This window comes from Pinus tabuliformis, chromosome 6 (genome assembly GCF_031772625.1).
Source record: "Pinus tabuliformis cultivar Carrire ecotype Pingquan chromosome 6, CPIR1, whole genome shotgun sequence".
Classification (NCBI taxonomy): Eukaryota; Viridiplantae; Streptophyta; class Pinopsida; order Pinales; family Pinaceae; genus Pinus; species Pinus tabuliformis.
This window is the reverse complement of record NC_142292.1, coordinates 1,093,133,617-1,093,160,157: the sequence shown is the minus strand read 5'-3', so window position 1 is coordinate 1,093,160,157 and position 26,541 is coordinate 1,093,133,617. Positions and strand designations below refer to the sequence as shown.

The window sequence follows — 26,541 nt, the reverse complement described above, 5'->3', positions numbered from 1 at the left end:
AAATGGTATGTAGATTAATTTTTTTTTGTTTTCCTTGTTTAAAAACATTGTTTTTCATTGTTTTTGGTTGGGAAACTTCATATGGGCACCATTTTCCTTTTGTTTTCGTTGTTTTTAAAGAATTTTTTGTATTTTTTCATTGATTTGGGATGGGTAAATTGGTATGACTATGGGAACCAATTTTTTATTTTTATTTTTCATTTTTTTTAAACATTGTTTATGTTTTTTCATTGTTTTTGGCATTTGCCATTTGGTTGGGTAACTTGGGTTTGGAACTTTGGATTCTGGAAATTTGTAACTTGTAATTTTGTAAATGCTAAATTGTAATCCTAAATTCCTATTTCCTAATCCTTGTTTTCCCATAGGTTTGCAAATTCAAAATTCAAAAACAAACATGCCAAGGAAATTGGATCCTTTCTGGGAATATGGTGAACCTAAAGCTCCGAATGATAGACAAAACTTGAATTGCAAGTTGTGTGGAAAGGACATATGCGGGGGGGTGTACAGGTTGAAGTTTCACCTTGCACAAATCCCTGGACATGATGTGGGGCCCTGTATAAATACAAATCGTGAACTTATCCAAAGAGCCATGAGAGCATTGGGAGAATTAGAGCACACTAGAGAGGCCAAAGAAGAACTCAAAAGGCAACTAAAAAGGTCAGCTGAAGGAAGTGGGCCAAGTGGCATTGGTTCTACTGCAGCATCAAGTCAATCCGGTAGCTGCATCATCATTTTTTGTTCCTCGAACCACACCTGGTTCACAACCATCTATCGGTTCAATGCTAAAAAGAACTGAAAAAGAACAAGCTGATAGGTTGATGGCAAAATTTCTCCTCTGGAGTAATATTCCTTTCAGCATTGTAAGGAATAATCCATTTTTCCAACCTACTGTTGATGTTATTGCCAGTGTTGGCCCGGGGTACAAAATCCCTTCTTATCATGATTTCAGAGGTCGGATTCTTCAAGATGAAAAGCGTGACTGCACCCAAAGACTGGAGGATTTTAGGGCATCATGGGCACGAACAGGATGCACTGTTATGTCAGATGGTTGGACTGACCAAAAGGGGAGAACCCTTATAAACTTCTTGGTTAGTTGTCCCAAGGGGACTATGTTTATCAAATCTGTTGATGCATCTCATTAAATCAAAGATGCAAGAACTTTATGTGATTTGCTGGATGTGTTTATTTTGGAGGTGGGTGAACAACATGTTGTCCAAGTCATAACGGACAATGCTGCAAATTATGTTGCTGCTGGTAGAATGCTTATGGACAGGCATCCTACTTTATTTTGGACACTTTGTGCTGCCCATTGTATTGATTTGATGTTAGAGGACATAAGGAAAATTCCCTTTGTCAAAGATATTGTTGACTCATCAAAAAGCATCACAAAATTTATATATAATCATACATCTGTGCTTAGCTTGATGAGAAGATTCACCAACAACAAAGAGTTGGTGCGCCCCGCCATTACACGGTTTGCCACGAGTTTCATATCTCTTCAATCCCTCGTGAATTCTATGTGGGATGTGAAGAGAATGTTTCTTTCAGAGGAGTGGTGTGCTATGTCAATGAGCCGCAAACCAGAAGGAGAGGCCGTATGCAGACTAGTTTCATACCAGGAAGACTTCTGGGCGGGAGTGCAGGAGGTGTGCGCGGTTACTGAACCTTTGGTAAAGGTTCTTTGGTTGGTTGATGGTGAGAAGCCTGCAATGGGCTATTTGTATGAAGCCATGGACAGAGCCAAAGAAGCCATTCGGGCCTACTATGATGATAAGGGAGATGATGGGTTTCAGAAACAACTCCTTCTATGGGGAGTGATTGATGAGCGATGGAACAACACACTCCATTGTCCCATTCATGCTGCTGGGCTTTTCCTGAACCCTACATTTTCTTATGCATGTGGGTTTGATTTTGATGCTGAGATCATGGATGGATTCTTATCCTGTATCCAGAAGATGGTGCGATCTCCAGAACAACGTATAGAGATCTCTAAACAAATTGAGACATATAAGATGGCAGATGGCACGTTTGGCTTTGAGATGGCTGTCACTGATAGGACGATTAAAATGCCAGGTATTTTTTAGTTTGTAACTTTGTTTCAAATTTCATTGTCTCTTCAAATTCCATTTTTTTCTTATGTTTATTTAAAATTTTATTTGTAATTTTGTTGTAGATGCATGGTGGAAGATGTATGGTGGCAGAGTACCCCTTTTGCAAAAGCTTGCCGTCCGCATCCTCAGCCAAACATGCAGCTCCTTAGGATGTGAGCGCAACTGGAGTGTATTTGAAAAAATACACAACAAGAAGCGCAACAGGTTAACACTTAAAGATTTAAAATATTGCAAATTTCCAAATAAATTTTTGAATTCATTAAACAATATTTTTTTTTTTATAATATTAATTATTAATTATTATTTCATGATCTTTGTACAGGTTGGAGTCCCAACGACTTAATGACATGGTCTATGTCTACTACAATCTTCGATTGTGGGTGAGGCAACTTGAGAGGACACTTGATGTGGATGCCATCTCATTGGATGGGATTGACACCACTGCTGCATGGAGGGTTGAGGCCGAGAGCCCTCTCATGGATTCTACTGATGATTGGTTAGTGCAGGATGTAGTGGAGGGGGAGGAGGAGCAGGAGGAGGAGGAGGAGCAGGAGGAGGAGGTGACACCGCCTACCCGGGCTACCACTAGGACCAGTAGAGGACATGGTCTACCTCCTGTAGCTCATACTTCTAGTTCTTCAGCTTCTAGAGCACATCAGACTCCACTGCCATTTCCACCAGCACAGGCACCAACATCTACATCTAGAGGGAAAGACAAAGCTGTGACATTTTCTCGCAAGAGGGGCAGAGGAAATCAATAGGATTAGACTTTCATTTTATTGTATATGAGTCTATGACATTATGACATGATGAGATACATTATCATATTTTTTGTTGATATTTTGAGGCTGAGCTGGGACTCAGGAGTCAGGACTTACTATTCAGGACATGATTCAATGTTATGTGTGATTTTAGCGCTACAAATGATATTAAACATCTTATATATTAGTTTTCTTATCATATTTATGTGTCAATGTATTTATTTTATGTTGTAGATGGTTTAGATATTAAAAAAATTGAAAAAAATGAAAAAAAAATGAATATTTTTGTACCAAACGCTTTTTTCCCGCTTTTTTCCGCTTTTTCCCGATTTTCCGCTTTTTTCCGCTTCATTCCCGGCGCCGATTTAATCCCGCTCGCGCTTTTCACAACATTGCATTACATCAATAGAAGTAGCAAGACGAAAAGCAAAAACAGCCGAAAAGAAATTCGAACCAATATTTTGGTCAAAAGCAGAAAAAGCATATTCAAGACGAAGGATACCCCAGTATATGGACCCAAATAATACAAGATATGTTCCACCACATCGTCGTGAAGATGAAAAATCTAATATGGAAATGCAAAGGATAAAAGAAGGTAAATGTAAACGCTGTGGTGAGAAGTGGGACCCCAAACATAGATGTGCTAAAGGAAAAGAACCAAAGAACCTATATAATTGTGAAGCAACCAATGATTCAAACAGTGAAGATTATGACATAGAAGAAACAGAAGATGCCCCAGAATTCTCACCAGAATTAGATGATGGAAGTATTCCGCAAGTGTCATTATCAGCTATGACAGGTATATCACAACCTCAGACCTTAAAGTTAAAAGGACACATAAAGAAGAACAACGTAGTGGTTCTCATCGACTCTGGAAGCACACAATTTTTTAGATGCAATCGTGGCAAAGAGACTCAATATCTTTTCATTTCCCTTACCAAACATGAAAGTGATGGTAGCTAACGGTAAGAAGATTGAAAAGGTGGGGAAATGCCATAAGGTCAATTTGCAGATTCAAGACTTTAATTTAGAGTCTCCATTCTTCACGGTACCATTAGGAGGAGTAGATGTAGTCTTAGGTATCCAATGGCTACGAACTTTAGGTACTTATGCCGCCAACCATCAAGTACAATTTATAAAATTCAAATGGGGAGGTCAAAAGTACAAACTACACAGATTCCAAGCACCAGAAAATCAAGTTGTATCATCATCTCAAATGATGAAGCTGAGTCGAAAAGGAGCACCTGCTTATGTAGTACAATGTCACCAATTAGAAATGTTATCTGCAAATATGACCAGAGAAGAGTCACCAGAGATACAAGATCTGATTCGGAAGCATGAAAAAGTATTTCAAGACCTACCTATGAAGATGCCGCCTAATAGGGAAATTGAGCATAGAATAGAAGTCAAGGCAGGGTCAGACCCCGTCAACATCAAGCCATACCGATATCCACAGCTCCAAAAAACGAAAATTGAGAGATTAATCCAAGATCTTTTAAAGTGTGTGACTTTGATCATCTTGGAGTATCTGATCAAGTGGAAGAACTTACTTGAAGAAAACGCTTCTTTGGAGAAGGAAGCATTTTGTCAACAACATCCGTTGTTACATATGCTTTGATGACAAAGCGTTCTTTCGAGAGGAAGGCAATGTTATGTAAAAAACTAGTTAATTTTAGGTTATTATTTAATTTTAGGTTTAGTTAGACAAAAGGGCACGATCATAAGATCATGCCCTTTCCCAAAGGGTGTCCATGGCGGTATATAAGCCAGGGACCCCATTGTAATCAATCATCATCGGTAATTCATCTTTTTAATAAAATATTTCTATATATATATTTCTGTCTCTCCAGAAGTTTTATGCTTCAGTGGTTGCAATAAGTTTCTTCTTGTTTTGAGATTGCTCTTCCGGATTAATCACATTACCAATTTTTGGTCGACGTTTTGAATCAACTATTGTGGTTCATCCTCAGTGCAAAGATTAAAAATTCAATCTATCCAAGGGTTTAAATAATCAAGATGTATAATGTTTAGAGAAGCAAAATATAAACATTGGAGAGAGTCAAAGAGAATTAATAAAATATATGATGGTTATGTTTGAAAATATTAAATCCAATATTATCAAGAAAATAATAATTATATAATATGTTATAAACATTAATGACATAATATTTTATCAGTGAAGATCTCTTTTACACAGGAACCGCTCCCAAGAGTTGGGAAACCCGTTCCAATGGTTCTCGCGCTCTGGGGAGCTTTGGAATTGTATGGGAACGTTCCCTTTTCAGCGGGAGCTGTAATGGGAGCTTGGGAAAGTTTCGGGAGCTTTGAAAACTGTTTTTTCGAAGTTCCTGCATTCCCTGGGGTTGGGGAATACAAAGCATGTAGAGAAATATGTTGAACTACCCACAAAACATGAGCCTAAGTTGAAACCTTCGCAAACATGAGTCTAAGTTGAAACCTTCGAAGGAAGAAAGGCCAAAGACATCCTTAACACAGATATCCTTAATTGAGAAACTGGGGCAATCTCTTGATGGGTTAAGGAAGTATGTGGCACCTCGATGTAAGGGTGATATTTGGGATGTCATGCCGATGAGTATTTCTTTTGTTGTTTATGTATATCTATGGCAGAAGATTGTGTGTGCATATTGTATGTGGCAGTCAATGCTTAAACATTAGAGTTTCTTTACTGTTTCTCTCAAGAATAACTAGAAAAACATATGTAAAATTGTTCCTTTGTATTATTAAGCCAGATTGTTTCAAAGACTCGTCATGTATCATAATGAACTTAACATTTTAACATTTTATATATAGAAAAGGGAGAGACTCAGGGAGAGAGACACCCAAAGAATATATTTATATATAAGAGAGATTATATGTTATATATTTATATATTTTAATTGATTTTAATATTCGAATATTTTGATTCAATATTAATTTTGATTATTACATATATATATATATATTTTGTTATAATATTACTGCTCCCGATTCGCTGTTTCTTGTAAATTTTGGGGAAACCTCTAGCCATTCCCGACACTCGTACCCAAATTCCCAATGTTCCCACACTCCAAAAACTCATGCAACATATGTTAATATATATTGTCTTATAGTTAATTATTGGGATTTAATATTAATAAAGTAAGAGATCTGATTGTTATAGTATGAAAATAATATTTAAAATTTTTGACCAAGTAAATAATCAAACTAAAAAAATACGTCAGGGTACATGTAAAGAGGGTGAATAAAAGGAACATAATATTAATATGAATATTATCTATTAACAACAAAAATATCTAAATATATTATATATTTTATATTGAAATCCATATTTCTCTTTTTTTATTTAAATATATTATACTATATAATAAATTCTAGAATTTTATATACCAATAGGAGAATATAGATCTGTATTATGATTAAAATTATTTATTAAATCATTATATCATAATATTATATATATATATATATATATATATATATATATATATATATATTTTCAACTGTGGTTCACGATCACTGAGTGGCCGCTACATCCACGGGTAATAATCTGGGCAGATCCACCCGAAGGGATCTACCTGCTAGCTTATCTAGTCGGGCCTAACCCCAAGGGCATCGAGGAGATTTGACCCCGTGACCTCCCAATTGGCAAGGTACTTAGCAACGAGAACTCGACCAATTGAGCTATCCCTTATATATATATATATATATATATATATTTGGTCAAACTTTTTAAATATTATTTTCATACTATAACAATCAGATTTCTTACTTTACTGATATCAAATCCCAATAACTAACTATATGGTAATAAATATTAACTGATAAAATATTATCTCATTAATGTTTATAACATGTTATATAATTATTATTTTCTTGATAATATTGGATTTAATATTTTCAAACCTAACCATAATATATTTTATTGATATTTATTATATCTTATTAATTCTCTTTGAGTCTCTCCAACGTTTATATTCTGTTTCTTTGAACATTATGCATCTCCATTATGTAAACCACTGGATAGATCAAATTATTTTATCTTTGTCCTGAGGATGAACCACAATAGTTGGTTTGAAATGTCAACCAAAAATTGATAATGTGATTAATCCAGAAGTGCAATCTCAAAACAAGATGAATTTCAAAAGTTTGAAACAAAGAAGTTTCTTCTTCTTGAAGGATTTTGGGTTTTCTCCCTTAGCCTTCTTAATCTCGTGTTTAGAAGGCGTAAAGATAAATTTTGAATGAGCCTAATCTTGGTGTGGGGGGTGGGGGTGTGGAATTCTTCCATATTCCTCAATGTGACTTGATACTATGTAAGATTAGCGAAAGCCTCCTCAATGGAATGTGTCTTGTAACTTCTCATAAATGGAGGAATATTATAAAATATGATCATGAAGGATTTGAAAATTGGAGAGAGAATTTTTAGAATCTATTCCTTCCCCCTAATGTAATGATGGTTCTTGAACCTCGTGATGTGCTCCTCAACATTTTCAAAGTCCCCCCATTTTGAGATTATAAAGCTCAAATTCTAGGTCTTGAGTGGTATTCACTATTCCAAAGATTGTGTTGAAGGTATCTTACATTTCATTTGCACTTTTGTTGCCCTTGGTGTGATGAAGTGGATTTGGCATGGCATATAAGGTTATTATCTTGAGAGCTTTGTCCTTCTTCAAACATATATGATCATCATTATCTTTGGTGTCGTGAGGCAGGGTTTTCTCTATGTAGATCCACAAACCCTTGATTTGAAGGATGGTATGTTGAAAAGTGTAACTAGGTTCGGTCTTCATAATGACATGTAATTATGAATTTTGTAAATGATGAAAAGAAGAAAATAAAATTATTTTGTAATGCTTGCTTCATGGGTTTCATGAGCAAGAGATTTTATTTTAGATGGTTCCCATTGAGAGCCTTTAGGATTTGTCATAAAAATCATATAGAGTTAATGTCATGTATGAAGAATGTATATGAGTCTATAAAAGTGTCTAGAAGCCCTCCAACGTCAAGCACTAGTCCTCCTCTTTAAGTTGGCCTCCAAATGAAGTAAATAGCACATGCCGGCTCCTCAAATTAGGAACACATCCCTTTGTTGAGGTCATGTCGGCTGATATATATGGGCAAACCGCTATATATAGGTGTGAAAGGCATTCACATTTCCACAATTCAGAAATTTGGACATCTCTCTGTAATTCAGGGGAACAGTATTGTGACAATTTCCGATCACAGTTCGGATGACATAGAAGGAGCTCAGATAGATGAGAGAAGGATAGCGAGGATCTATGTTTGGGCTAATTACTGAAACAAAAGTTCAGATCTCTGAGTGAAGATCTCGGTGCTACAACAGAGGGATACAGTTCGGATGAGGGTATGTATACCACAACTAGATGATATATAGAAGCAACAATTTAGTGTTAGTTCGATGCTATGAAGGAGCTGCTATTCAGTGATATATTACATTATTTCGGTGCTGCTGCAGTAAGGACATTTTGGTGACAGTACATTGATATGGTTCAGTGCCATCTCAAGTATGTCTACAGTTCGTTGCTATCACATTATGCTTACAAATGAGATGATCTCAACTCTAAGGTCAAAGCTAAAGAGGAACCAAAAGGAGGAAGGAGAAGACATTCATGAGAACTAGTGTCTTGGTCTTGGAGTGGCTAATAGGTCGAGGGCCTTGGTCTTGGTATTCGTTGATTTAAATCTCTATAAGAAGAATTTGTGCAGGTTTTCCTCTCAAAGTGTGAGAGGTTTTGGACCTAGCTCATAGCCTACATTCTGTGTCTCTTGTCTATTTATGTTCATGCATTGTTTACTGTTTGATGAAGAAGAACACTAATAATCTACGAAGAAGAAGATTCTAATATAAAAAAATAAAAAGCATTCACAAGCAGTTACTAATCGAAGAGAAATCACTTAATGCTAATGCCCTAGATTTCTCAATATGGTCTCAGATGTAAGGTGACAGTTAAGGAAGGACATCTAATCAAAGAGACACTCAAGGATCAAGTTTCAAAAATGGCATCAAAGGAAGTCAAATGATATCAAAGCGAAAGTTCAGAGATCTACATTGAAGAATCAAACCCTAGATCGAAGGAGCAGTCTACACCAACAAAAGTTTTGGATCCTCGAGTTTCAAAAATCGCATCAAAGGAAGTCGAATGATATCAAAGCAAAAGTTCAGAGATCTACATTGAAGAATCAAACCCTAGATCGAAGAAGCAGTCTACACCAGCAAAATTTTTGGATCCTCTGAGTCATCATTAAAAGACCACAAAGACCCTCATCAAGTCGAAGAGATCTACAATGCAAGGTAGACAAAGAATAGACATCCAAGAGAATCATTTCTGATTTGCACTCATTCACCACTAAAGAAGTCGAAGTATCTTGAAGGCTAGAAGGCATTGTCATCATCTTCAAAAGGCTATAAGGCAAGTTCCCTCTCATTGAAGCAAGGATCCCCTCCTTATCCTTGAAGAAAATCATCCAAGGAAGCATCTAGACATCCTCATCAATCACCATCAACAAAGGGAGCTAGATCAAAAGGGTTGTCATCATAAAAGGAGCAATCTCCTTTTATTGAAGTAGGGATTTCATTTGGAAGAAGATCACCCGAAAGGGGCACTAATACATTGTCATCAACCACCATCAAAGGGACCAAGTTGAAGATTTCATCTTCACTTGTCAAGTAAGTTTCTTTTATTCTATAATCTAATTTGGTAAAATGACTTCGTTTTGCAAGGAGATCTATAAGCTGGTTGGGTCATTGAACTTCCTTGCATGGAAAAGGAGGATAGACATAGTCCTAGAAGAAAGTGAAGTCATTAATCATATCCATGGAAAAGTCTCCAAAGCATTCGAAGATTACGCATTATCTGAATACACAGATAGGGATCAAAGGGCTCAAGGGATTCTTATGAAATTAGTCAAAGGTCCCCTCATAGTAGGATTGGAGACATCAAAAGAGATATATGATAAGCTGGTAGAACTATTCTCTGAAGATGCGATAAGAAAGATGGTATCACTTAGATCTGACCTACACAAATTGAAGGTATCAAAGGATGAAGGGATATCTTCATAAGATCTCAACTGCAAGATCTGGGAGAGATGATAAGGAGATAATCCTCATTGTTCTAAATGCACTAACTGATGAACAAGGTAACAAATGTCTATGAGGATAAGAAGGCTATCCCATTCAACAACTTATGGTTTCTATGCAAAATAGAGGAAGACATGTTGAGGGCCAAAAGTATTCAGACATTTGTCGAAAGGGAAAACATAGCTAAGATTTGATGCTATGAGCATTACAAGAAATATTGTCCTAAGCTCAAGAAGAGCAATAAAAAGGAAGATAGAGAAAAATTCCATTTCACCGAAGAAGTGAAGGGAGCTAAAAGAGGAAAAGCATTAGAAGCAAGAGCTCGTGACATTACCATAGGGAAACATGAAGGACAATTGGAACAAAATCTATGGCAGTCCACTGTGAAGGTTATAGCACTTGGGAACCTCATTAGAATCTTAAGGAAGGGAAGAAGTCATCCAGGACAACGCTCATCATACATCAAAAGGTAACATGATATGCAAGATTCCCAAGACTCACTAATGGAATCTTCATCGGAAGGTTCACCAATCTAGAATGGAAGCAAGTGTTTCATCAGGAACTCCAATTTGTGGAATTCATGGGATGATAGTATGATGACATAAGAGATGACGTAGATCAAGGGGATGAAGCTCTTTTCAATCAAGGAAGCTGCTGAAAAAAGCCTAGATGACCTAAAGGTAAATGAGGTATGTATGCTTGTATTCGATATTACAAAGTCATGTTGTATGGTTGCAGGTAACATGGATCACTGCTCTATCTTGAGAAGCATGATCAAAGGAAAGGAGTCTCCTCCTATGAAGGGATGTCAGAAGGCGTGGGTCACACTAGATGAAATCAACGTAATATATGAAGTATGAGGTGGTTGATTACAATTAAGGAACTCTGATTGGAAGCTCGTGGGAATGAAATATGTGAAGAAACAAAGGAAGAGATCATAGACTATGCAACCATGGAAGAAGGCATTCAACATCCGAGACCAAGAAGATTTGACTAGGAGATCTCCCGAAAAGATATGAAGACTCTGATGGAGGTCTGAAAAAGATGGAGACCCTTGATAATGGATTATCTTTGGAGATATGTCAAACATGTATGCAAGATGCTGATGCAAACTAGAAGTTATCATGACGAAAGACAATCACAAAGGTAATTTTGATTTAAGCGTTCATCTCTTATTTTTGAACAAATATCTGGATAAGCTTATGCAGGACCACCAAAGGAAGAACTGTGGATGTCTTCCTAGAGGACCATGTAGAAGGATGTAAGATCCTTTCGAAGAGAATGGTATGAAGAGGGCAACATGACATGAAGCAAGGCGAGAGGTAGACTGACTCGCGGATGAAAATGATGGATGGCCTGTGCCCTATGTAAAAGCCCCAAAAGATGAATACTCCGCGACGAAGAAATTCATGACATCAAAGGAAGGAGTTCTTTAAGTAGCTGGTTAAGAAGAACTGTTTTAGTTCCCTAATTAAGAGGGAGCCTGGAAACAAGTTTCTTACTTGGAAGAAACTCGAAAATTCCTAAGCCAAGAGGGAGCTTAGGTACATTCCTTCTGTAGGAATGAGTACATTCCTTTATTGGAATTGATATGTCCTCCGTAATTGAGAGGGAGAGATAGACACATCGTTCTGGTCTTCACCTGGGAAGACAAAATGGAGGATTGGGTAGTCTTCTGGCATCCTATACTCTTTGAGGATGAAATAGGGCATCCAAGATAAGAGTAGTCGTGCACTGATATTCTTTGAGGACTAGCTATCCAAGATAAGAATAGTCCAAAGAAGGTCATACTTGGTGAACACCCGGGTGGAGTATGTACCTTGAGAGACAATGATTAGGGTGTTTATAAATCATTGGTCTCGCTAGCATTGTGCTCTGATCTAATGGAGAGATAGAGCTGTTAGTCAAGGCCTTGCTATGTGACAATGCTGGTTGATATGATGCTATATAGATGGTTTACCAATCCGATTCTTCTTATGAGAAATTCTTTAGATTGAGAATGACCAAGTACCATTATGAATACCTCCCTAGTTAAGAGGGAGTGTTGAAAAGTGTAACTAGGTTCAGTCTTCATAATGACATGTAATTATGATTTTTGTAAATGATGAAAAGAAGAAAATAAAATTATTTTTGTAATGCTTGCTTCATGGGTTTCATGAGTAAGAGATTTTATTTTAGATGTTGAGAGCCTTAGGATTTGATCCGAATTGGATCCATGAAGAATAATCAAAGCACCATGACTGTATCAAATTAGGACAAAACTTCGAATTCAAGAGCACAGAGCGATCAGGAAGACGTCTGAACAGTGGCAGTTGGCAGCCAGTGAGGAACGACGAGGACCTCGGTCAAAGCGCGCTGACCGAGGCCCATGGAGACCGCACGGGAGCTGAAACTGGCCATTGGGAAGCCCGGATCGGGAAACAGAGAGCATTTCTGATCATCGTTGTGCAAAACCCCTCGAGAAGGAAAGCCCCGAAGTGCTTGGTCGCATGGAAACCGGGAAAACCGTGGGGAAAGCGCTAAAGGCTAAAGGCGGGACCCGCGCTCCAAAACCGACAGTATATTGGGGGCACCCTTGGGCGGTAAGCAGATTTGGAGAAAAACGAGCAATTCCATTTAGCGCTCGACGCGTGGCAGGCGGAGGAGAGAGAAAACTACCGCTCATTGCGCGCTAACAGTCGAGCATGTCAACTGCGCGAAATGAGCGAATGTCGTAAGATCTGGGGGCTCCAGATCTAACGGCTGAGATCGCGCCCGATGGAGGAACCGGATTTAACAGGGGATTAAGCCGCGATGTATAAGGATTTGAGGTCCGATTTGACCGTTGAGATGGCGGATGACTCATTCCACAGTGTAACTGGAAAACCGAACCGACGAGGTAGAGCTGACGCAGTTAGCGAGAGGACAAGTGGTCACTCCCTGTGAGCCGTTGATGATGACGTAGAGACAGGGAATTCCAAGTGAATAGTAGTAGGTGATTCGACGAACGCGGAAGGGGAATTGAGCAGTCATGAGATCGATTGGATTTAAAGCCATGAACAGACAGAACATAACACAAGACGGAGAACAGAGAGAAGAAGACGAAGACAGAGAAAAGAAGAGACAGTGAAGAAAATCAGAAAAGACACAGAGCTGAGCTGACCTGCAGCATAAGGCAGCATCGAGAAATGCCTGAGAGGGACTATCGGGAATTGAGCACCACACTGGGCTCCTTCCATTAAAGACCAGAGAGGTCAAGACTTGGAAAGGAAAAGAGTCTGTGCACTCTAGTGGCTTGGGGAATCCAAGAACCACCCTGCCAAGCAATTCTGTTTCAGGAGACTCAGTTTGAGCTCCTCATTGTAATTCTCTGCTTTAAAGACACAATAAAAGAAGGCCACCACTGAGAGCTGGACCGGAGACGTAGCCCTGGAGGATAGGGTGAACTCCTTATTAATTGTTGTGTTCTTGTGTTTGCTTACTGTGTTTCTCTTGCTATTTTCCATTTTCTAGTGTCTGTGTATTTTGCAATCTGATCGATCCGTTGCCTAAAATAACATGGACACACACTAGCACATGAGTTTGTAATACCTTCATTCAATAATTAATTAATTGAGGTCACTCGAGAGTGATTTTCAGATCAAGTGGTATAAGAGCTTTAGGCTGTTAAGGTTAGACAAGCTTATGTTGGTTTCGCTGTTGAATGCTAACTAGATGAAAGCTCAAATTAGGAGAAGGAGAGTTGGTCGAGACTCGAAACTTATCTTGAGATTGGGAGAGTCTATCCTTGGAAGGTTCTGTAGGGCCAGACCCTCAATTCATAGATAGTTTCCTAGCCATAAAGTCCATGGTAGAAGAAATGTATAAGGACTTTAGAAAACACAAGGATGAAGATTCATCAGGCTCTAAACAGGACAAAGGAGAAGATGAGTCACATTTCCATGACCACTCAAAGGGCAAAGGGAAAGAAGAAAGCTTTCTCACACCTCCTAATAGCCCTGTACATGACAAGAAGGCATCTTTGATTAAGCTAGATGCTAAATTTGATTTGCCTATATATGATGGAGAGTTGAATGTAAAAAACTTGGACAATTGGATTAGACAAATTGATGTTTATTGCAGAGTACAAAACATCGATTCAGACAAGAGCAAGATTCAGCTGGCAAGCCTACGCCTTGGAGGCACTGCCAATTCTCACTCACATCATCCCACCAGCAGAAAGCCACCGAAAGTGGTAAGGCAGGTTGAAACTCATTTCTTTCTTTATTGCTTATTTGATTTTCTTTTACTTCTTTCTCGGCCATATGAAGGAAGGTGGGAAGGCCCTAAACAACTCCGTTCATTATCATCCCGGCTCGATAGGGACAACTATCCACCATTTGCCCTGAAGGCTAACTCATCACATCACTTCTCCCCATCTCAAGACCCCCTCCTTGTTGCTTCATCTCGAGGCTTCCTTCCCTTCCTTGGTCTCGCTTCATCGTCCTACTTGAACCCATCTTCTCACCCACTTGGCCACGGTAGCTCGGGTAGTGAATTATCCTCATCCTTGTACGATGTGCATATTTCTGGTTGCATTTTCGCTTTCTCTGACTGATGGCTGAATTGGATCGATCCTTTTCGGGGCTTGATTTGGACGACCACGCTGCCCAGCTGGAACCAAGGGTACGCGTAATTTAAGGCCTTTCAAGAGTGCGTGATGAGAATTTGGAGAAGAGTTTCCCCTCCATATGAATAGAGAGCTCCTAACGGACATGAAGGATGAAATCTTTTCTTTATGCAGAATTTTCAGATTGAGGTGGGAGGTGGATACTCTCGATGGAAAGATTTCGTATCTTGTACCATCTTCCTGAGCCGGCTACAGGCCTGGGAGGCCCTACGCCGCGCATCGACATACCGTTTTCACTCATTTTCATGGGTTTGCTGTTTGAGTCGGGTATAGTCGATGCGTCCAGGTGATTGTTACAGTCCCGGGCCTTCGGGGAGACCTTGTCTGATTACAGACAAGCGATTGACATACCTTGCCCTTCACCCAACCTACCTGCATGTTCGCTGATCGTCCCATTCACTGATCGAATGGGAGATGGACCCTCAGTCCCGGGGATTCAGGACAGATCTAAAGATCATCTGATTCCGATAAATATTTATGGAGATATGAATTTATTTTGATTATGGAATTATTATCAAGCCGATCAACAACTTATGTAGGCTCAAGAAACCTAAACATCATGTCTATTCAACCTATACGTTTTTGGTATAAATAGAAGAGGATTTGATGTCATTTGTAACACATTCTTGAGGTGATCTCCTCCTCTCCATGTCTTGGGTTTTTGGAGAAGGAGTGAGACACCTAGAGTAATACGCTAGCCTAATAGTGATGACCTAGCCTCAGGTTGATCTAGGCAGCAATCAGAGCTCACTGTTTTGGAGTCCGAGTTGCTGGTAGAGGGGCCGAGGTCTCTTGGAGGAAGGCTGAGTTTGATGGGAAGTATTGTGGATCTGTTTGAGGGCTAGAAGAGGGCTGTTTTGGTGGGCTGTTGGAGGGCCACAGCCAGTAGAGTTAGGCTGCAGGCCTAGCCTCCCAAAACAGGCCTGCGTTGAGTTGTTAAGGGCTGCCATATGCCCAGAACAACAGCTCACAAGAAAGGCTTTACTCCTTGCCTAGGCCACAGTAAATTCAAGGCTGATTTGTGGGTTGAATGAAGGGTTGTTGCAGCAAAAACAAGCCCTAACTAGTCACAGTAAAAGACAACAGGTGCAGAAGACTTGGAGGGCAGCATGTGGAGAAAGCGTTGGGTCATAGTTCATGACCAGACTTGGATCAGTTTAATGGGCAGCATAATGATGATGCACATCTGTAAGGGCAGCATAATGATGATGCACATTAGCAAGGGCAACAGCATAATGATGATGCACATCTGTAAGGGCAGCATAATGATGATGCACATTAGCAAGGGCAGCAGCATGATGATGATGCACATTAGCATGGGCAGCATGATGATAATCATGATTAATGCAGCATGGTGCAGTATGCAGTGGTGCAGCAAGAGGACCAGATGCAACGCGATGATAGGTGGAGTCACCTTGGAGAATCAGTTGAAGCAGAATGTCTTCAATTGATCTCTTCGTTATAGGAGATAATCTATGCTCAGATCTAGATAAGTCAAAGTGTTGACTTCTGTTGTAAATGTACTATCTCTCTCTCTCTCTCTTTCTTTGCTGAACTTTGAAGAACATAAAGGAAGAATTGATTAAGGGTTTCCCCACATTGGGGTTTGTCCCTGGCTTGCGCCACATCTTGTGTTCTCTTGTCTTGGCTTGTCTTCTATGATTTATATTTATGTTTTATCTGCAGTTTATCTTAATGCTTATGTGATTGCTAACTGTGAAAATTGAAAATAAATTGCTCTAGCATAGAACATACCTAAAATTAACACCATCGCATGCTGGATCGTCATTTAACTGCCATCACCAGTGGGAGGTGGCACAAATCTCCACCATCCCCAGGGTTCCCATATCTTAAATGTGCCTTGCGCATATTCCATAGTCACCTGCCATGGGGAGGGGTTCAACAATTATTTAACTATCAAGCTTATTTCGTATTCTACTTGAGACTATATGGTCATTCTTTACTTTCTTGAGAGTTTGTCTTGTCAAGCTATTTGACTAACATTTCTCTAGTTGTCTTTAAGACATAATACTGAGGAGACACTAAAAGTTAGCCTCAAGGGCACCCTTTTATATATATTACGTGTGGCTTGCTAATGATAATTAGCTTTGCTCACATTAGTTGAATTGAATTTCTTTTAGGTGCATGTGTGCCCACATGTGAGTTTGTTGTATTATAGATAAATTAAAATGTGTCTTTATGTTGACTGATTTTAATAAACGCCATTAGCCTACAGCCTACAATTAATATGATCTTAAAACAAACATTATTTTATTTTCTCAGGAAGGTTGTGTTACTTCACCCTTAACATGCCTAGAATAACCATTCTCATACGGTAAAGTCAGTGACCTTCTTGTTTTGTTTTGATATACAAAGTTTTCTTGCAATATAAATTCTTTTCTGTATTTCTTATAGACTGCCCACTGCCCAGGCTGCTATGTTCTCACTTACATATTAACATGCATTCTACAGAAGAACCTGGTTTTGACAGTCTGTCAGCAGAAAAGTGAAGAATATAATCAAATTAGGAGTTTTCTGGTCTTGCTAATACAACTTATGTTGTGATTTCAATTTTGAATTGAAAAACTGTTAATTTTATTTATTTCTGCCACCATTCTAATAATGTATTTTTATTAACTTGATTGAGATGCATTAGTGGTTGCATTATTATACTTCCTTTCTTCTATGCATATTTACGCAGAGGTTAACTGTCTCCTTAACTTTTTCATGGCAGATGAAAGACATTGCCACAGAGAACTTTCAAAAAATACGTGAAGCATATGAAATTTTGAGTGATGCACACAAGAGGCAAATTTATGATATCTATGGTATGGAAGGTTTAACATCAGGTTTGGAGCTTGGTCAAAGACTGAAAACACCGGAAGAGATAAGGGAGGAGTTTGAGAGGGTGAAACAACGGCGAGAGGAGGAGAAATTTGCAGCTCATGTGCGGCCTTCGGGGTCTTTTCTGGCAAATTTATCTTTGCCTCAGTTGCTGAATGGCTATAGCCTTATAAAAGGGTATAAGATAAGCTGTTTTCTAAACCTTTTTTACTCAGAAACTTATGAGTGCTCCCTTGTTGGATGCTTTTTGGCAATGTTTCAAGAGCTTCTGTGTATACACATCATTTCTGTTTTTCAATTGTTGCATGATCAACATATTCGACAGAACTGCATTTTTGTCATTTTGTTGGTCACTTGCAAATGAGGTAAAGAAAGTGGTTTTGGCAGATAATTAGGTGATTCTGACCTTTCTCAGCAGAGGATTTTTAGGTTCTCTTCCACTGAGTGCTGACTTTGATGCACTTCCTCCCTTTTTAGGAAAATGAATAATATTGCTGATTTTCAAAGGAAATTGTCTTGCCACAGCTGTCTGATTCATATTTACATATGAAAATAGCTCACAGGGGCAATATGATTAAGATTGGATAAAGGAATGTTGCCAATGAAAGTTGGTTGAATAGTTGCATAGACAAAATCATTACAGCAAGACTCCCAATCTAATATACTCTTATCGAAATCAATCACAAGAAGGAAGGCAAAATGATATAATATAATATTATAATGTACACTCTTCTTCTAAGCATAATGATAACTCTTGTAGTTGGTAAAGAAAGAAAGAAAGGAAACCATTTTAATCGCCTTATATGACCAAGATAATTCAATGATGCTTAAAAGTAGTTGTAAAAGGAATGCCTAAAACATCCCCCATCTAAAAAACCATGCAAAAGGGGTTTAGAAATAAAAGACAAATGCAAAGCCTACAAAAAAGGTAAGCTCTGCACGATTACATGACACTGACTATAAGAAAACAATCTCTGTGAGATACAACATAGTGAGATGAACTATGAAGTGTTGCGTAGGCAGCAGATCGAATCCCTAGAGGGATTGCGCAGTCCAAGCAAGGAGGGCAAGATTCTTGAGGAAAATCTTTCTTCGAGTGAGTTGACAGAGAGGTAAGATTTCCAGTTCATGATTCACTGATTTGTCAGTGGCAGAGGGAGCAGTGCAGCAGCAGATCCAACACTGAGCAGTCTTCAGGTGAGACGCAGTTTTCTGCAGCAGTTGCTGGGGCAGAAAAACGTCAGAAGAAGGAAGAAGACACCTTTTGAGGGAATTTCTTCCTTAGTGAATTTCGAGCCAAGGAATTCTATTTCTCAGTTGCTGAGCAACAGTAGCGAGGAGCAGATCTACTAACTCCAGTAGGGAGTGCGTAGGCCAGCCTAGCAGCTGCGCAAAGGAGAGAGGGAGCAATTCGACTTTTGTTGGCAGAAATGGCAGCTAATGGGCTGAGAGATCAAGATCGATTGGATGGAGCATCCAACTATGTGATCTGGAAGGCTAGGATTTCCTGCCTTCTAGATGAGCATGATCTCAAAACCTATGTCGATAGTGTGGTAGCTGAACCTACCGATGCAGATCTGCTTAAGAAATACAAGGCTGAGATGGTGAAGGCCAAGCAGTTCATCCTCGACAGAGTGAGGGATCACGTTCTATGTCACATTGTTGGCAAAGAGACGACCAAAGAGATGTGGGATGCCTTGGCTACGTTGTATCAATGATCTTCTGAGCAACAAAAGATGTACTTGGAGGAGAAAATGAGATCTGCGAGGATGCAGAAGGGGGAACACATTGATCCGTTCCTATCAAAGCTTCAGGAAGTTCGAGATTAGTTGGCAGTTGTAGGATCATCACCTCAACCTACAGAGATGGTGAGGTTGACCGTGAATTCAGTCTTAGAAGAATGGCAAGTATTTGTCTAGAGTATCCTGGGTAGAGAGAAATTGCCAGATTGGGAAGGAATGTGGGTCTCTCTTCAACAGGAAGAGATGAGGTGAGATTGAGTCAAGTGCAAGCTTGATGGAGGCAGCAGTAGTGGGACGAAGCCCAAGGAGGAGGAGGAGAATGCAACCCTTGCATGAAAGGGGCAACAGGAGCAACGGAGGCAGAAGAAGGACATCTCAAAGATCAAATGTTTCTGGTGTGGTGAATTTGCTCACTACGCTACACAGTGTCCTCTGAAGAAGAAGGACAAGGACGAGAAACATGATCCCCAGGTTGCAACCACAAGGATTGAGGAGGAGGAGTTTGCCATGATTGCCTAGATATCTCTAGGGGAGAGGTGGAGTGATCTAGTATTGTAGTTCGAAAGAACTACAGATGGGCAGGATCTTTGATGAGTCCACCTCTTGGATCAAGACCTTGCTACGGGAGCCCATAGTCAGCAGTAGCGGAATGGACCAGTTTGAGGTGGTGCAGTTAGGTGCTAGAGTGACAGATGCAATGGCTAGTAGCAGTCAGATACTGAGCAACGCAGAGCTAGTGTTGGCAACAGTGTAGTTGGCACATAGCAGAGTTAGCAGCAACGTAGAGACTTCAGTGGCAGCGCAAAGGCTAGCAACAGTCAGAACTCGGACGACGGATGCATCATACTGAACACAATTGGTTCAATATTTTGGATGTTTTTCTATTGCAGTTGTTGCAGAAGGCAACATCAACAGTTGGAGCAGTGTTGCAGTGCAAATGTAGTTGGTAGTAGCATGCAGAGTCAGCAACATCATAGATGCAACATTTGCGCAGTAGTTGGTGGGCAGTGATGTCAGACACCAACAACACAGAGGGAGATGTTACAAAATCAGGGTGATGCTTCAGTAGGTTGCCGTTGCATTATTAGAGCACATTCCTCGCTAAGAGGGAATGTTGATTTCTGGTAGCATCAGATGTGCTCTAAGCCTAAAATTTGCAGGGAGGCTAGGACACATGTATTCTAAAATACCCAGAAATCGTTTTGGGAAATTCCTCCCGGAGACAATTTTATTAAAATAATTAATTATTTTTAATGGATGCCTAAGTCTAAACTTAGGAAATTAAAATAATTAAAAGGTATTAATTAAACTGGGGGTGAAACTTCTAGATGAGGACGAGGATTGAGTCAAAATGATCTCAGCCATTGATTAGAATCTAATCTAGGCCGTTGATTGATCAACAAGAGGATTATAAGAAGAGGCTTGATGGGCATTTGGAAAATAAATCGAGTGAGAGATTATAGATCGATTTTCTCAAGAGAGCAGCACAACAGTTGCCGGAGAGGTCATCGAGGAGATTTCTTGCAATGAGGGACAAAGATAGTTTTCCGGTTAGAGAGTTTCCTGATCCGGGGATACATTGCAGAGGACGTAAAGAGATCCAGAAGAGGCAGCGCAGGGTCACGTTGGGCTGCGTAGAGCCACGCTGAGGCAGCGCAGAGCCTGAGAGGAGATTCGAAATTGGCTAGAGAGTTGAGTTTTAGAGCCAGAAGCCGGGGTGTGAGATTGGAAGGGCAGAAAAGTCAAAGTTCCAGAGACAAATCGACCAACAAGAAGGGTGACGCAGAGCCTACTAGCTCTAACACTAGATTGCGTAGGTTGACGCAGAGGCAGTGTAGGGCTTGCCATCCAGAGCCTGGATCGGTTTCGAATTTCCAGTGATAGTGTGAGGTATTCCTCACTAATTCTCTGCCAGTCAGATTCTCTGTATCAGATAGCCAATAAGGCATCCAAAGATTGTATTCAGAAACTACTGCATAATAATACAAACTCTCAACTGCTGCACCGGTTTTCCCGCATGGTTTTCCCGGGGACATTTGTCCAAAAACAACGGTGTCACTTGTGTGTGTTATTTCTTCTTGCTCAGTTCTTGTTTCCGCATATTATTTATGTTGTGAAAGCTGTAGTTGTATTTATTTCGATGTTTACTGTGTAATACTGTAAATAACTTGTAAGAGAATTAGCAAGTAGGAGAAATAACATCAGATTGCTGCAGTAGGGATTTGGGTCACCAGATTTTCACACTTTGCTGGTTCTCTAGGATGATGACCTGGTTTCATGTTGTATCTTTTGCTTATCATCATTTCCAGATTCTGGGACTTAGGTGGCGCTTGATCAGATTGTTGTATCTCTCAATTTACAGAATTCCATAAGACCCATCTAAACAATCTTCTGACTCTATTAGACTGCCATTTCCTTACATTGAAGGCTGGGTTTAGTTGGATTCATCTGGACAATTTATCACGTTGAGCATTTGAACTTCTGTATATATTGCCAAGAGATTAATAGTAGTAAAAGCAATTAGCCATAACTTCATCAGTTTCATCATCAACCTCTGTCTCTTGTGTTTTACAAACTACAGGGTAAAGCAAGTTTTCTGGATCAGTTTTCTGTGCAAAGTTATTGGGTAAATACTTTATTTTTCCTTAATATTTCTGACCAATGCCAAAAAGAAACTGTATCTCTGCTTACTGTGTCTTATTAATCTCGTTTAATCTTGTAAGAAACTGAAAACATTTAAAAATTTCCAAAGTCAACCACACGAACTTCATAAGTTATAAATCTGACTTTTACTCACTGCTGCTATTTCTATTTACCTGTTATGCCCTATGCCTGCTCAAATGGTGCTGCAATATCTTTATATTGCTCTTGTCTTAATGGGCAAAAAGCATTTTTCTGTCTGCTACTTGCTGCTAGGGCACGTGTTCTGGTGTTGAAAATCCTGGTCTGCAAAAGAAATTCTCTGCTAATTACTTCTTCCTTATGTTGCATGGTTTGCAAATGCAGTTTTTTGTCACTGCACCTTTTATTTCTGGTGAAAAACAAGATTCTCTGCAACTTCAGCTTTCAACATTTTCATTCACTCTTTAAAGCATCATGCTGATTTTTTTTAATCTCTCAGAGGGTCTGCTGCTTGCAAAAAAATAAAATAATAGTCAGTTCCAACTGTAAAAATATATGGATATACCTGTCGCTGATGGTATGGGTTTTTCATTTTTGAAAGAAAATGTTGTGACTCACAACCTATTCATTGATTGTTGCCAGATGAACAACTTAAAAATAATGCTTGGATTTACAAATATTATTCACTGCTGTTATTAATCTCCATTTAACTGAATGCTGCCACTGGGATTAATTATTCATTCATATATTCGCTGCTCTTCAAATATATTTTGTTGTTTCTTGCTGCCATGTACACAGTCTGCTAACTAAACAAATGTGTAGAAATCACGGGAGCTATTGGGTTACTCCTGTAATGGATCTTCTGCCATTAGGTTAAATGCTGTATCGAATCTGCTGCTTGTCGTTTACTGGTGTCTTGCTTCCTCTCTCACAGATGTGGTGTCTCACTAGGCTATCATTTTTCTTTTATTCTTTTGACAAATAATCTTTTGGAATAAATGAATGTAAATTTTATAAATTAGAACTTAGAAGCTTTATATACTCTATTTTGTACTCTTTTTGAAAATTGAAATAAAAGGTTTAAAATCTCACTTGCCTTTTTATTGCCTCATCCTCTGTATTTGATCACAAGCTTTGGACTTCTCTTGGCTCTTTAGACCTACTCCTGATGCCCAAACCAGTCCAGACTCCAACCCTCATCTTCTATGGATCTCAGGAACAAGTGTTGCTTTGCTACTACAATGGAAATAAGGGTGCACACATTTACACACACAATGGTGGAGAGAGAATATAAGCAAAAGTCTTTATCATCATTGTTGCAACATATGTTTTCCACACATATTAATGATCTCTCATTACTTTATTATGTAACACCCTAGGTTGATTATGGTGATTTAGCCACCTAACCACTAACCTTAACATACATATATATATTTTTAATTGATCACATATTTGACATCTAAATTCGCACATGCCCACGGGGCTTTGAATTGACGGTGAATGGGTACACTATTAAGGCACTCCTTGTGATAAGTCATTGGTTCAAATCCCCCGTGGGTACTTACCTACCAAAAAAAAAAGACATATAAATTCGCACAAGTATTATTAACTCAAAAAAATTATTGAGCGTTATAGTTGACCTCTTTAGCATTCCACGCTTGAGATAATTAATTTAAACACCAAGATGCAATTAAAAAGTTTGAACCCTGAATGGAGGATTAATACAAATCTGTTAGTGCAAACAAAGAAAGATAATCATGCTGAAGTTTTCTGTAGCTCTGGAAGGTCTTCTACCCAGGCTTGGTGGCTTAGCATGTAGAAGATATTTGATTGCCTTTTTAGGTGCTTGCTTGGTGGAGTAAATGATTTTATGATTTCTTTCCTAAGGTTAACTTAGGAAAAATACAATAATTAATCTAATTAATTATTCTGGACTGCTAGGCCAAAGTTCTAAGGACAAATAATATAATTATTTAAATGACTTAGATATGATCTCAAGTGAGGCTTAGGATCTTATCCTAGCCATTGATTGTTGAATTTTGGTAGCTGCGGTCGGCATTCTTAAACTACATTAGCCCACAAAATTAAAAGAAGCAAAAATTCACGTATGGATTCAAGTCGGCTTTAAAATAAAAGAGGGAAAAATTCAAATTTTGAATTTTGAAATTACCTCCAAAAGCACAAGTTGGCCCAGCTAGAGAGACACATCTATTCTGCTCCTTCAACAACTATATTTTGCCATTTGTCCTCACCCATTTGGAGCAATTCGGATTAACTAAAATCATTTGTTTCTGTTCACACGTGCAGCAGACCAAATCTTTCTGGGTAGACATTTGGGCAGTGGATATTGAAAATGTTAGTGATAAAGGGTTCCTTGATTTGTGCCTTAATCAAAGGAACCACAATGAGTTTCTCCTTGAGCATGCATAAGTTCTTATGAGTTAGGAGCTAATTCCTAAAAAGTAGGATGAGTTCCTAAAATTTAGGGCAAATTCCCAAAGTTAGGAGTGCAAGAAGCAGTTAACTATTGCTAATTAGTGTTAGGCCGAGTTTATTGTCTTCTAGTGTGAATTATTTTGTGTCAAGGACGAGTTGATTGAGTTAGGCTCCTAAATTATAGGAAGGACGAGTTGATTGAGTTAGGCTCCTAAATTATAGGAAGGACGAGTTGATTGAGTTAGGCTCCTAAATTATAGGAAGGACGAATTAACACAATCAGTGAGCTTTTGTTAACTAGTCAATCAACAGTTCGACTTTCCTCAAATAGAACTTGCCAGTAATAGCCTAATCGAAGTGCTTATAAGGAGGAACGAAGGCAAAATTTGATCATTGTCTTGTGAGCACAAGTTGGCGAGACAAGGCAGTAGAGAGCACAGGTTGGTACTTGTGTGAGTTTCATAGAGAGAAGATAGGGATCACCAATCTTGCAAGGGTTTCAAGCCTAGTTCGAGGCAGGAAAACAAGTTTGTTTTCATATTGAAATAAGTTGTATTTGTAAGAGATCTAATGCTTAGTTTCTACCAATAATCAAGCAGAGGGTTTTGCCAGTTGGGTTCCCTAGAAAAATTGTGTTGTTGAAAGTGTGCATTTATTTCTGTTCCTATCCCGCTGCAAAATAAGTAGAGAAATTCTTTGTTTATATGAAAAGAAATTAGATTTTAGATTGTTCATATTAGCAGTTGCAGAATTTTGTGGATTTTCTACAATAAACCAAGCTTTTTTGGGCAGGAACAAGTGGTCGAAATTTAGCCTATCTCCTACAGTTTGACTAAGCCTATTTGTGGGCAGTTTGACCAAGTTTGACTTTGTTTGATTGGGAAAATAAGATTATATCTCTTGTTGAATTGGACAATTTCTCCTAAGAAATGGTTCTTGGGTTTTTCCCTAGTTAGGGTTTTTACCCTGGGTAAAAATTCGTGCCTTTTGTGTTTGGCTGTCTCTTTATGATCCTATTGTCATTATTGCATTTCTGTTGAGATCTTCTATGTATAATTGCTTAATGATGAATGTAACATAAGATGGATTAATTAAGAAATCATTGGAAAGTAATTATCAGTATAGAAGATCATGAAAACTCAACATGGAATCTGAGCAAGGTTAAAGAACAACCATGAAAAAAAAAGCCCTAGATAGAATTCTGTAGCCGTAGTTCAAACCTCAAACCAACAAGAAAGGACAAAGTTAATGAGGGTTTTGATTATGTCTTGAAGAAGAAAGAATATTGTCTGCTAGATAAAAGAAGGAAAAGACCGCCCTTAATATCTCAGCCTCAGACATCATGTTCTCTGAGCAAAAGTATAGAAGGTAGGACACAACCCATCTAAGGTAGGCCACATAGCCTAAGGAGAAGGCAGAGATGCTTCAGGTCTGTCCTAGGAGGACCGAAGGGCCTCAGTTCGAGAGGCCTCAATGGGTGAACTTAGTACGCTAAGAGCCTTTGAAGAGGACAACAAAGTTGTTTTTCTATATAGTAGATCTACTAAGATCTGTTTAAAGAGGTTGTGTAGCATGGTTTAATGCCCCTCCTAGATTTGTAATTCCTACTTATAGACCTCAAAATTGTGGATAAGACTGCTGTGTATACAGGTCACTAAAAGGAGCCTCCTTTGTAAGTCAAGGTTGCCATTTGATCGATACCTTGAAAACAAATTATCCCACTAAGGTGCCATTACTTGCCAATATAGATTGGAAGGTTGTTTGGTTCAAGAAACCAGAGGGAGCTAATACTTAATTCTCAGATTAAGACTCACCATTGTTTGAAGAAGTGAATCTTGGAGGATTGAACAGGTAAACGAGTACCTCAAGCACAAGTGCAATCTATACCTCTGAAAGTGCAAACATAGATATTCATAAGTTTACAGTGAAGAAGAGACCTAGTTCCTCATCAGTTTTGGGGACCAAAATCCTCTTGTAAAGGCCGAGTCATTCGGAGAATTGAAGGACAAATTGTTGCTATTGCTACATTGTTTTTGAGGAGGTTGAGCTACTTGGTTTGGAAAGGGCAAGAGTAATCATCTAAGATTTGCCAAGTATTTTTGTTTGTGCCCTAGAAGAGGGTCGAAACCTCTAATTTGTGAACAAAACCTGTGGACAAATTTTGATGATGACGAAAGTCTAGACCATGCTTGTGCCACTTGAAGATTGTTACTTGCCCATTTATCAAGGGCCACTTGAAGATTGTTACTTGCTCATTTATTAAGGGTTGGTTGATGGA

General features: G+C 38.9%; 1 protein-coding gene across 1 annotated transcript in view; it reads left to right on the top strand.

The window, feature by feature from the left end:
• Positions 1–26,541, top strand: part of OWL1 (DNAJ heat shock N-terminal domain-containing protein) — a 405,956-nt gene that overhangs the window by 22,358 nt on the left and 357,057 nt on the right. Inside the window, exon 2 of the mRNA XM_089425106.1 lies at positions 17,354–17,640. Coding sequence (XP_089281232.1) covers positions 17,354–17,640 — 287 coding nt within the window. The remainder of the gene's footprint in view (positions 1–17,353; positions 17,641–26,541) is intronic.